The 12544-nt window shown below is 50.8% G+C and overlaps 1 protein-coding gene across 9 annotated transcripts in view; it reads left to right on the forward strand.

Annotated features, from left to right (window-relative positions):
• Positions 1-12544, forward strand: part of AFDN (afadin, adherens junction formation factor) — a 217466-nt gene that overhangs the window by 108828 nt on the left and 96094 nt on the right. For 7 of the 9 annotated variants that reach the window (XM_061574668.1, XM_061574662.1, XM_061574667.1 and 4 more), the window contains 3 exons: positions 5454-5474; positions 10238-10383; positions 11790-11884. In XM_061574668.1, the coding sequence (XP_061430652.1) occupies positions 5454-5474; positions 10238-10383; positions 11790-11884 (262 nt within the window). The remainder of the gene's footprint in view (positions 1-5453; positions 5475-10237; positions 10384-11789; positions 11885-12544) is intronic. The other 2 variants (XM_061574664.1, XM_061574670.1) reach the window with 1 other exon arrangement.

A 12544-nucleotide genomic window follows, 5' to 3' on the forward strand; every position in this document is an offset into this window, starting at 1 on the left:
GGCGTAGCGTGCCCCGCTCCTTCCGCAAACTATTATGTTACCAGGTAAGGGGGGGGGCATTTAGATATTCGGGTTAGGGTGGCTTTAACCCAGTAAAATGGAATATTTTTGCCAGTATCAAAGTATGAAAAATAACAAGAATAGGTTTTGGTACTGGCAAAGGAGGTCTAGTAATGTAGATGCTCACCCCGAGCACTCATTATTCTGATAGTGCATTGTCTTTGAGCTGTGGGCGCCTTTTGGCGTACTCTGGTCTAGCACCAATGGAGACTTGGCTCAAAAGAAAGCCGTCTCTGGTGTGGACCAATCAGTTTCAAGGACAATGCAAATATTATCAGTGTGTGCTTTTTGTTTGCATTTTGACCACAAGTATTGTGGTTAATGCAGACGTGATTCCTTGTAAAAAAGTTTCAGTTTTGTTGCCAGAAAAAAGGGGAAAAACCCTATTTTTAATTAAGGCTCTGTAGCTCTTTTTCAGAAGCGAACTAGCCGCAAGTGGCAGCTCAAGTTAGAGCAGCCGCATACTCGCTAAACGCGCGATGTCGATTCTAAATGTGGAGGGATAAACTGGAAGATCTCGGAGACAAATCCACGCGACCACGGGGGGAGAGAGATACGCAAACTCCAAATATACAGCGGGTGTCAGGGTGGGGATCGAACCCACGACCTCCTGCGTACCAGGCGAGGTAGTTAACATCTCCTAGCCACCGTGATGATGATGAGAGAGAGAGACACGCAAACTCCAAATATACAGCAGGCGTCAGGATGGGGATCGAACCCACGACCTCCTGCGTACCAGGCGAGGGAGTTAACATCCATTTCCACCGGGACACCCGTAGTAGAGGAGGAGGAGTAGTAAAACGACACAAACTTCTCACTGTTGAAGTCCTCTTGTAATGGCCAGCAGGACATTACCATCACAATCAGTCTTTATTCAGGCTGGAGGAATCTGGTGAACTATCGCGCTCTTGTGCAGTAGTGGCGAGTCAGAAAGTTACAACAACAAACCATGCCAAAACCATTAGTAGAGCAAAGTATGGCAGAGGTAAGCAAGTCACTAAGTAAATAAAATATACGAGTACAATTTACTCCTAATAGAGCAGCAACACACTCTCTGCTGAAGCCCTCTTGCTGTGACAGCAGCAGCAGTAGCAGCAGCAGCAGTAGCAGCAGCAGCAGGGCCTCGATGTTGGAGCCAGGGAACCATCATCACTCAAACTCCGGTCATCCTCACAGCAACAGCAGCAGCAGCAGCAGCTTTTGTCGAGCCATCGAACAGAGACGGTTTAGCGCTTCGCCCGGCGCTTTCAGATGCGCTCCCGCGGCCGTCTGGAGCGCGCTCTTCCTGCCGATATCAGGAAGCCACTAGGGGAGCTATGTTGCACTTTTAAATGATCTCGATTGGGAAAATAATTTCTTGCGAACTGCTCTTTGCTTAGTGTTGTCCTTCCCCCGCACCTCCGATTAGCGTGGTTGGCTACGTACAGTGTGAAAGAAGTTCAACGTAGACAGCATACAGAGATGCCGCCACCGTCATGTGCGAGAGTGGAATAGCGGTGGCTCTTGGAGGCTGGCGCTTTTAAGTTGATCGGCCCTTGCCAATTTGATATCTACGCCTGCCCCTCGACCCTCAATTTCTCACTTTGCTTTGTTTGTCTCTGCGCGACTGAGCGCGTGCAAGCGTGCGCTTAAGCCGCTCGAGATGAAGGTTCAATAAATATCCGTGACAACGTTTGGTTTTTGGGGTAGGGTCGCGTAAAATAGAAATGTGCGTCGTTATAACCGCCATCACCGGACGCGGTCAATCGGTAAGCTTTGTGACGTCAACAAAACGTGCCAGATTAGTTAACGAGTTCACAACTAAATTTCGATTTAAAGCTTTCGTGACTGCAGGGATTCATATTCTTGGTTCTTTGGGTAAAGTCACGTAGAAGGGAAATAATAAAATAAAAAATAAAACAATACAATTCTCACGACGTTTCGATTGAAACACAAGCAATCATCATCAGGTGTGAAAACCACGGCAAGAAAATTTGATAAAAATTGGCGTTTTTTTTGTTAACGTTCAGAAAAAACCGCCACTTTTTTTCGTGAGAATTTTATTGTTTTATTATTTTATTGTTTCCCTTCTACGTAAATTTACCGAAAGAACCAAGAATATATAACCAAAGAATAAGAATATAGTTCAGAACTAACCGGTTGTTGTGTGTTGGAGAGTAAACCCACAACATCGTTTCCAATTCGAGTAGCCGTGACGTTTCTTACTAATTGGCTGTGTCGGGTGGTGGCGGGTTTCACGACACATTTATATTTACTCGATCTAACCCCTCAAAAAAACCCTTTATTCCGGATAATATTGGTTGCGAAAGCCTACTGCGTTGTTGTTTGCAATAGGACTTGTTGCTATTTGCAATAGGACTCTTTTCTTTACGGCGTGGACCTATCTTCTTGGTTATTTCGGTAAAGTCACGTAGAATGGAAATAATAAAATAATAAAAATAAAACATAATAAAATACAATTTTCACGACGTTTCGGCCACAACGCAAGCAGCCGTCCTCAGGTGAAGAATAGGTCTGTCGAGAAGACAGAGTCTGAATGAACACCACCAGGCTTGGAGCGTATATTTAAGCTGGGTTGGAGGGGGGAGAAGAGTGCCTTGACAAAATAATTTGCATATCAAGAGGAATTTAGCATATATATATAAGCTGGGTTGGAGGTGGAAGAAGAGCGCCTTGACAAAAGAATTTGCATATCAAGAGGAATTTTTAATCTCCCCCCTCGTCACTGGTGGAAATGTAATGAGATAAATTTAAGTCCCGAGCCCCTCTGCCATAGAAACCTGTAATTTTCCACTCACTGGTGTCGCCTGTCCCGAGAGAGAGAGGAGGCGGCTCTGTGTTGCATCCAGCGGCGGGAATGTGCCGGAATTTGGTGACGGTCCTTCTCAGGATACCAAACGCCAGGTGCCGGCACTTGCCAACAGACGGCTTTGCCGATTCCTAAGATAGATTTGAAGCTTTCGTGACTGCAAGGATTCATGCTCTTTGGTTTTTTTTTTCGGTAAAGTCACGTAGGTAAAAAATCTAATGAAATAAATGAAAACAACTAATGATAATTGTTTTTTTACCCTTTAATCTGGCAACAAAACTGACACCTTTTTTACGAGGAGTCATGTTTGCATAGACCCACAATACCTGCAGCCATAAAAAAACATAACTCTGATAATGTATGCACTGTTTGCATTATGACTGCAGGTATTGTGGTCTATGCAAACATGACTCCTCGTAAAAAAGGTGTCAGTTTTGTTGCCAGATTAACGGGTAAAAAACCAATTATATTTTTTTACTGGCAAATGAGGTACCAATGGTGAAAACAACTAAATTAAATGACGACGTTTCGGGCGCAACACAAGCTTCCTTCTTCAGGTGGGGACAACGTAGCGAAAGCACAACCGCTTAAGTGTGTCTAAGAGATAGCTGTGACGAGGAATTATATAGAATCATATTAAAAAAAGAGATTTCCTCTAAGCTGTGATGATTCTACAGAGGCTCAACGGCAGCGAGTGTGACTCAGTGTAGAGAGGAGGATGCGGAGGTCAGAGGAGCGACGCTCACTACAACGAGCGGAGCGCCGTGTGGCTGAAATGCAGCAGAATCTGAATTGGAATGCGATTATACTGCAGGAGTAATCCGATGAGCTGTCAAGCTCTTATGCACAGATGTCCAGCAAGTTGGCACAGTACGGAGGGGAAACAGCTGGTGTAACTGCCAGTTGTCTCGGTTAACCCATGGCACACTGGGTCTGTCCCATGACCTCCTGCCAGCAAGGAGCCTTCGACGCTTCACGCGGCCTCGGGAGTGCACATCTCCTGGCACAGGCACCGTGGTGACGTCACCGCCACTTCAGTGGTGGATGGCGCTGGCTTGCTGCTGCTGCTGTTGTTGTTGAGTGCCGTGTGTGTGGAGAGCCGTTAGCGTGCTCTCCAAAAATGGGCCGCCAGCACCAATGGGTTTCATACTCTTTGGTTTTTTCGGTAAAGTCACGGAGGTAAAAAATAAGTAAATAATAAAATAATAGAATTAAAAAATAGCTAAATGTGTATTTTATTTTATTATTTACTTATTTTTCCCTACGTGACTTTACCGAAAAAACCTCAGAGTATGAATCCTTGCAGTCACGAAAGCTTCAAATCTAGAACGGGTTTCATACGGAGACTTCCCACGTACCTGGGCGTGGGGCGCGCAGTTCCAGCCTCACCGCGCTTGACAGAATCTCACATAGTCGGGGCGATTGGTCCATCCAGCACTCGCAGATTCTTATCTCATTATAGTTATAGAGCAGAGCGCCTCAGCTCATGGCGCTCAATAAATTAGTTTAAAAGCGGAAACAGCACGGAGAGTGGTTTAGATGGACAGTGCTGCAAGGGCTGAGGAGTGAGTGACCGTAACAGAGGTCACGTGGGGGTCACGAATGGGTGACAGGGGAGTGACGGGACGCAGTGGAGGTGCGAGGGGAGGGAAGAGGAAGAGAATGGGAGATGGAGAAAGGTGAGGATGTAGGAGAGGAACGGAAGGAGGTTAAGGAGGGTAACTGCTTAATGTACAGGGGCAGTGTTGAGTCTATGGGCAGTGTTGAGTCTATGGGCAGTGTTCAGCCTATGGGCAGTGTTGAGTCTATGGGCAGTTTTGGGTCAATGGGCAGTGTTGGGTCTATGGGCAGTGTTGAGTCTATGGGCAGTGTAGAGTCTATGAGCAGTGTTCAGCCTATGGGCAGTGTTGAGTCTATGGGCAGTTTTGAGTCTATGGGCAGTGTGCAGTGTTGGGTCTACGGACAGTGTTGGGTCTTTGGGCAGTTTTGAGTCTATGGGCAGTGTTGAGTCTCTGGACAGTGCTGAGTAGATGGGCAGTGTTGAGTCTATGGGCAGTGTTGAGTCACTCACCTTTCATCACCCATGATCAATTCACTGCTGGATGAATGCCTCTTCCCCAGGCCACCATACTTCCTCCACGCAGGCAGTGTTGGTGGTGTCGATGCTGCTGGTGGTGTTGCTGTAGGGAGCGGTAGTTCAGCGGTTTGTGCTGAGCTACGAACCTGGTGACCCGAGTTCGATTCCCGCTCACGGCCAACACCAGTGACGAATATCTGAATCGTTGCTGGGCCTCCTGTAGGTCGACTCAGCCTCAAATGTGTACCTCGTGCAGTGTGTAATAAACATTGCCACTGGTGAGACAAAGGCGGTCGGACGTGGTGCTGGACATCCACCCCTTCGTGTACCGTGCCGACATTCATAGCTGCTCGCTAACAGCACTTGCCTCTACATTCTGTTAGGGCTACACGGGGGATCTTTGTCGTTGGTGTTGGTGTCGCTGTGTCCGCGGTTTGACTCGCTCGACCCCTCAACCGCGTCCCCTGCCCCCCTCTCTCTCTCTCGGTCCCCAATCTCTCTTTTCAGGACCTGAAGCACCACGAGCAGGTACGGTGTGTGAGCGCTACCACCACCGCTGCCCCCCCCCTTACCCCCACCCCTCCTCACCTTCCATGCGTTGCTTGCCCAAGTAACACCACAAAGCCCGTGGCCTCGCATCAGTGTCAATGCAACGCTCGCCGCGACTCATGCCGATCGATCGATCCTTTATTTTGCGTGCGAATGTCACCCTCAAATAGAGTGGGCGTCGGTACACGTTACTGCGGAAAGGGAACGGTGCAGGGGGCGTGAATCTACCCTTTAGTACAATCTAATCGATGAGCATAACATATCTACACACTTGTCTCTGTCTGTGTGTCTGTTAAGGCTATACGGGGGGAGGGGTCTTTAACTCTAGATTTGAAGCTTTCGTGACTGCAAGGATTCATATTCTTAGGTTTTTTCGGTAAAGTCACGTAGGTAAAAAATTTAAATTGATAAAAGTAAAATAAAAATAAAATAAAAATCACGACGTTTCGGAGGCAACACAAGCTTCCGTCTTCAGGTGGAACCCTCACAACACGATAGCTGATACAGCAATCGTCGTGATTTTTATTTTATTTTATTTTTATTTTATTTTTATTGATTTTTATTTTTTACCTACGTGACTTTACCGAAAAAAAACCTAAGAATAGGACATGGGCAGTTCGGCGGTGGATCATCGAAGCTCATCCGCTGCCCGCGGCCTTTTTGAGTGCCACGCGTTGTGGTGCGGTTTTCACCGGGGGGTTCTCCAGAACATTCCGCAGTTACCGTTGCTGGTTTAGTTTTGGTACTCCAGCTGCCGCGACTACGGTCGCCTGACTCGGGTTCTTAGTTCGTCAACGTGGGAGCTGGATCAGTGTTGCGTGATGACAGCGGCTCTGGTTCTTCGTTCATCAACGGCAATACACAAAGAGTGACATCCCTCTAACACCCATCATCATCATCGTGCTGCTGTCAAACCCCCAATGGTATCAAATAGTGCGTTGAGCTTCACACTGCTGATGTCTTATCGGCGAAAGTGGGCCCCCTCCCCTCTAGAAATTGGTGAAGAACACCGCTTTATCTCTCACTTTGCCATGGCATGTTTATTCACGATTATTATCATTAGTTCCCCGCTCTTTTACCCCCCCCGCCCGCCGCCCGCCCATGGAGAACCCCCGCCGAGTCTCTTGATTCTTCTTTTTCAAGGGGGGGTAGGGGGGGGGCGGCTGACGATGGCTGCTGCTGTGTGTTTGTGGTTCCCCGGTTGGGTAAATGACGTTGACAACCCCCTAACGGTGGAGCACTTAACGCTGAGCGCACTGCCGATCTCATCATATCTCGGACGCCAAGCGGGGGTTGAGCCTGGATAGTTGATTTCGTTGGGGCACCACCACCAGTCGTGCATAGCAGGGTGCTATAGGTTCCTACTAGCCGCTGGGGGGGTCTACATTGCTGGCAGCAGAGGGCTGTGCAGCAAGGTTCGTTTGTTTGTGCACTACACTCATCGGAATCAGAACCTGTATTTATGCTGCAGGAGGAATCCGATGAGCTATTAAGCTCTTTGGCAGATGTCCAAACACGATACAAAAACACGATAGGAGTGCAAAGTATAGGAAAGGTAAAAAAATAAATAAAAACAAATTAAACTCATCTTCTTGGTCCTTTCGGTAAAGTCACGTAGAAGGGAAGTAATAAAATAATAAAAATAAAACATAAAATAATTCTCACGACGTTTCGGCCACAACGCAAGCAGCCATCTTTAGGTGAAAACCAGGTCTGTCGAGGCGACAGCGTCTGAATGAAACAGCACACGTGCTTGTATATATGGTGTTACATTCAGACGCTGTCGCCTCGACAGACCTGGTTTTCACCTGAGGACGACGGCTGCTTGCGTTGTGGCCGAAACGTCGTAAGAATTATTTTATTACGTCTTATTATTTATTATTTTATTATTTCCCTTCTACGTGACTTTACCGAAAGAACCAAGAAGATGAATCCCTGCAGTCACGAAAGCTTTAAATCGAAAAATTTAACTCGACAATCATTTTTTATCTCACCCAGGTAAAGCCCATCGAGCGTATTTAGTTTCCTTTTCAGAAGCGACCTGGGCCACAAATGAGAGCTCGGCTCAGCGGCTCATCGTCGCGTGGAAGTGTGGAGCAGCAAAACAATCTCGATGATCGTACGCTCGCACATCGACACTCGCCCGCCCTCAGCGCCAGCCCGCACTGGCTGGCGCGGTGAAGTACGGCCGGTAAACCCGCACGGCCGGTGGGGGGGCAGCCCCCCTCAGTCCAGCAGCAGATTGACAGAGTGGGGGGGGGGGGGGGGGGGGGTGGGAGCGTGGCGACGCGTACAAACTCGCCTACGTCGCTAACGTTGCTTGCGACGACTCCGCACTTTTGGTCGCGAAATCTTCTGACGACGTCGCGGCCGGAGGAGCGAGTGTCAAAGCCGCCCCCTTGGCTGTGAGTGTAACCCTGGCTCCCCCCCTTCCCCCTGTTACCCCCGTCCCCCCCGCCGCTTTCCATGCATCTCGCTGTCCCCATCCACCCACGGCACCCGGACGCGATCTCCACCCCTCCCTCCGCCCGCGTGCGTACCGGAGCGTGAACGTGGAACGACTCAAATTGCTAAAACGATGAGCTACGTTTTATTTTGTGCCGCGTAATGGCCCGCGTGAGCTGTCCAGCTCTTTTTGTTTTGTTCCGTCGCGTGGGAATTTGTGACGGCCAAATATAAACGCGTGTCGTCGATTACAAATGTGGAGGGCAAAAATCGGAGGGGCCGGAGAAAAATTCGCACGACCACAGGGGGGGGAACGAGAGAGAGACACGCGCAGACTCCAAATATACAGCAGCAGGCGTCAGGGACGGGATCGAACCCACGACCTCCTGTACACCAGGCGAGGTAGTTAACATCTCCTAGCCACCGTGATGATGATGAGAGAGAGAGACACGCAAACTCCAAATATACAGCAGCAGGCGTCGGGGACGAGATCGAACCCACGACCTCCTGTACACCAGGCGAGGTAGTTAACATCTCCTAGCCACCGTGATGATGATGAGAGAGAGAGACACGCAAACTCCAAATATACAGCAGCAGGCGTCAGGGACGAGATCGAACCCACGACCTCCTGTACACCAGGCGAGGGAGATAACATCTCCTAGCCACCCTCCCTTCCCACCGCAACCGCAACCACCCACCTCTCCCCGCTAACACCGTCACGTCAGTGCTCTGTCCGCTCGTTCACCCGTGCCTCATCTGCGCTTGCCGTGCGGACTAACTGACGCGCACTCACGCCGTGACCGCGTCGGTGTGATTGTGTTGAATGCACAAGATCTGCGGCGATGATTGTGGTTGATGATTGTTGCCGGGGTGGTTGTGTTTGTGTTGTTGGTGGAGCAGGAGCCGAGTAGGACGGTGAGCACGCTGGCATTCTGGAATGGTGGTAATGCTCGTTGTGAGAGTGGTGGTGGTGGTATTGTCGTGCTGATTATTGCTGTGGTGGTGGTGGTGGTGGTGATTGTGGTGCTGTGGTGATTGTGGTGCTGATCGTTACGGTGGTGGTCGTGGTGGAGCGGGAGCAGAGAAGGATGGTGCACGAGCTGGTGTTCTGGAATGGTGGTCGTCTTGCTGGTTATGATCGTGGTGGTGGTGTTGTGCTGATCATTGCCGTGGTGGTGGTGTTGTTGTGGTGATTGTGGTGCTGATCGTTGCCATGGTGGTTGTTGACGTGGTGGTGGTGTTGTGGTGATTGCAGTCCTGATCGTTGCCATGGTGGTTGTTGACGTGGTGGTGGTGTTGTGGTGATTGCGGTGGTGGTCGTTGCCATGTGGGTTGTTGACGTAGTGGTGGTGTTGTGGTGATTGCGGTGGTGGTCGTTGCCGTGGTGCTGGTGTTGTGGTGATTGCAGTCCTGATCGTTGCCATGGTGGTTGTTGACGTGGTGGTGGTGTTGTGGTGATTGCAGTGCTGATCGTTGCCATGGTGGTTGTTGACGTGGTGGTGGTGTTGTGGTGATTGCAGTCCTGATCGTTGCCATGGTGGTTGTTGACGTGGTGGTGGTGTTGTGGTGATTGCAGTCCTGATCGTTGCCATGGTGGTTGTTGACGTGGTGGTGGTGTTGTGGTGATTGCAGTGCTGATCGTTGCCATGGTGGTTGTTGACGTGGTGATGGTGTTGTGGTGATTGCAGTCCTGATCGTTGCCATGGTGGTTGTTGACGTGGTGGTGGTGGTGTTGTGGTGATTGCGGTGGTGGTCGTTGCCATGGTGGTTGTTTGCCATGGTGGTTGTTGACGTGGTGGTGGTGGTGTTGTGGTGATTGTGGTGCTGATCGTTGCAATGGTGGTTGTTTGCCATGGTGGTTGTTGACGTGGTGGTGGTGGTGTTGTGGTGATTGCGGTGGTGGTCGTTGCCATGGTGCTGGTGCTGTGGTGATTGCAGTGCTGATCGTTGCCATGGTGGTTGTCGACGTGGTGGTGGTGTAGTGGTGATTGCGGCGCTGATCGTTGCCATGGTGGTTGTTGCCGTGGTGATGGTGATTGCGGTGCTGATCGTTGCCATGGTGGTTGTTGCCGTGGTGGTGGTGATTGCGGTGCTGATCGTTGCCATGGTGGTTGTTGCCGTGGTGGTGGTGCTGTGGTGATTGCAGTGCTGATCGTTGCCATGGTGGTTGTCGACGTGGTGGTGTAGTGGTGATTGCGGCGCTGATCGTTGCCATGGTGGTTGTTGCCGTGGTGGTGGTGATTGCGGTGCTGATCGTTGCCATGGTGGTTGTTGCCGTGGTGGTGGTGGTGGTGCAGGAGCAGAGCGGCATGGCGAGCGCGCTCGCGTTCTGGATGGCCAACGCCTCGGAGCTGCTCAACTTCCTGAAGCAGGACTCTGAGCTTGGCCGCGTCACCGCCGATGGCCAGGACGTGCTGGCAAGCGGCGTGCACACGGCCTTCCGGTGAGACACGCCGGCACAAACACAAAGGTCCCCCCCCCCCGCCGCCGCCGGTGTAGCCTCAACAGACTTTTCAGGTTCAAGTTTATTTATCTGGTATAGCCCTGTGAGTCATTCGGCTCTTGAATCGGGTGCAACCGCAAAAAACTAAAACATGAACAAGAAAACATCTTAAAGTGAATATGTGTAGTTGGTTGTGTCGGGTGGTCGCGGGTTTTAACGACACATTTATATATTTACACGATCTTAACCCAAAAAGAAAAACCTGTATTATAGATTATCTTTGTGTGTACGTATTTATCTTAAACTTCTTTCGCACCGAACGTAGCCAACCGTACTAATCGGAGGTGTGCGGGTTGTGTGTGTGGGGAGCGGTGGTGCAGCGGTTCGCACGCCGCGCTACGAACCCGCCCACCCGAGTTCGATTCCCGCTCACGGCCAACACCGTCGAGGATTATCTGAACCAGTCATGGGCCTCCCCTAAGTCGACTCAGCCTTAAAATAGTACCTGGTGCGATGTGTAAACATCACCACTGGGGAGATAAAGGTGGCCGGGCGTGGTGTTGGCCACCCACCCCCTCGTGTACCGTTCCGGCCTTCAAAGGTTCTCGCCCAAAAAGTCTGTGAAACGCGTTATGGGGGTCTTTGTCTTTCTGTGTTTGTGCGTGTGTTTGTGCGTGTGATTGTGCGTGTGATTATGCGTGTGTTTGTGCGTGTGTTTGTGCGTGTGTTTGTGCGTGTGATTGTGCGTGTGTTTGTGCGTGTGTTTGTGCGTGTGTTTGTGCGTGTGTTTGTGTGCGTGTGTGTGTGCGTGTGTGCGTGTGCGTGTGTGCGTGTGCGTGTGCGCGTGTGCGTGTGTTTGTGTGCGTGTGTTTGTGTGCGTGTGTTTGTGTGCGTGTGTTTGTGTGCGTGTCTTTGTGTGCGTGTGTTTGTGTGCGTGTGTTTGTGCGTGTGATTGTGCGTGTGATTGTGCGCGTGTGTTTGTGCGCGTGTGTTTGTGCGCGTGTGTTTGTGCGCGTGTGTTTGTGCGCGTGTGTTTGTGCGCGTGTGTTTGTGCGCGTGTGTTTGTGCGCGTGTGATTGTGCGCGTGTGATTGTGCGCGTGTGATTGTGCGCGTGTGATTGTGCGCGTGTGATTGTGCGCGTGTGATTGTGCGCGTGTGATTGTGCGCGTGTGTTTGTGCGCGTGTGTTTGTGCGCGTGTGTTTGTGCGCGTGTGTTTGTGCGCGTGTGTTTGTGCGCGTGTGTTTGTGCGCGTGTGTTTGTGCGCGTGTGTTTGTGCGCGTGTGTTTGTGCGCGTGTGTTTGTGCGCGTGTGTGCGTGTGTTTGTGTGCGTGTGTTTGTGCGTGTGATTGTGCGTGTGTTTGTGCGCGTGTGATTGTGTGTGTGATTGTGTGTGTGTAACTGCAGGCACCTGGTCCACTGCCTGCAGTCAGATCTCAACAAGTGCATGCCGGCCTTCCTGGAGGATCCGGAGGAGCCCAGCGCCCAGGGCCCCAAGATCGGTAAAACTGCTGCCCCTTTTGCTTCCCTTGCTCTCGTGCTGCCCCCATCCACCCCATCCCCCCCCCCCCCAACTGCTGCTATGTGCTCCCCTCTCTCTGATTTAAGCTTCTCCGCGTTTTTTTTCCCTGCCGCTGCTGCCCAAAGTGACGCGTTCTTGCCTCCCCCTGCTACTCGCAGATGTCCACTAGGCATCCGCGTGCCCTTTTGTTTTAAAATATAGATTTTCTGTAGCAGTTGTCCGAGTAAATGAATGGAGGCATCGCGGCACCGGTTGACCTGCTGTGCCATGTTTTTTTTTTATTTTCCCTTCTGTGGCCACCAGATGGGAGTAGCAGCAGACAGCATCTCCGCTTTGTGTGTGTGTAGAAGAGCGGTGGTGCAGTGGTCGTGCAGCCGTTAGCTGCACCACCGCCATTGACGATTATCTGAACCGGCCCTCGGCCCTCCCCGAAGTCGACTCAAATGAGTACCTGGTGCGGTGTGTAAACATCGCCACTGGGGAGCCAAAGGCGGTCGGATGTGGTGCTGGCCAACCACCCCCTCGTGTGCCGTGCCGGCCCTCTCATAGGTGTTACTCGCTAACAGCACTTGCCCCTACAGTCGGTTAAGGTTATACGGGGGGGGGGGGATCTTTGTCTTTTTGGCCAGCAAACAAAACC

This window comes from Lethenteron reissneri, chromosome 56 (genome assembly GCF_015708825.2).
Source record: "Lethenteron reissneri isolate LAM-NWPU_2019-01 chromosome 56, ASM1570882v1, whole genome shotgun sequence".
NCBI lineage: Eukaryota > Metazoa > Chordata > Hyperoartia > Petromyzontiformes > Petromyzontidae > Lethenteron > Lethenteron reissneri.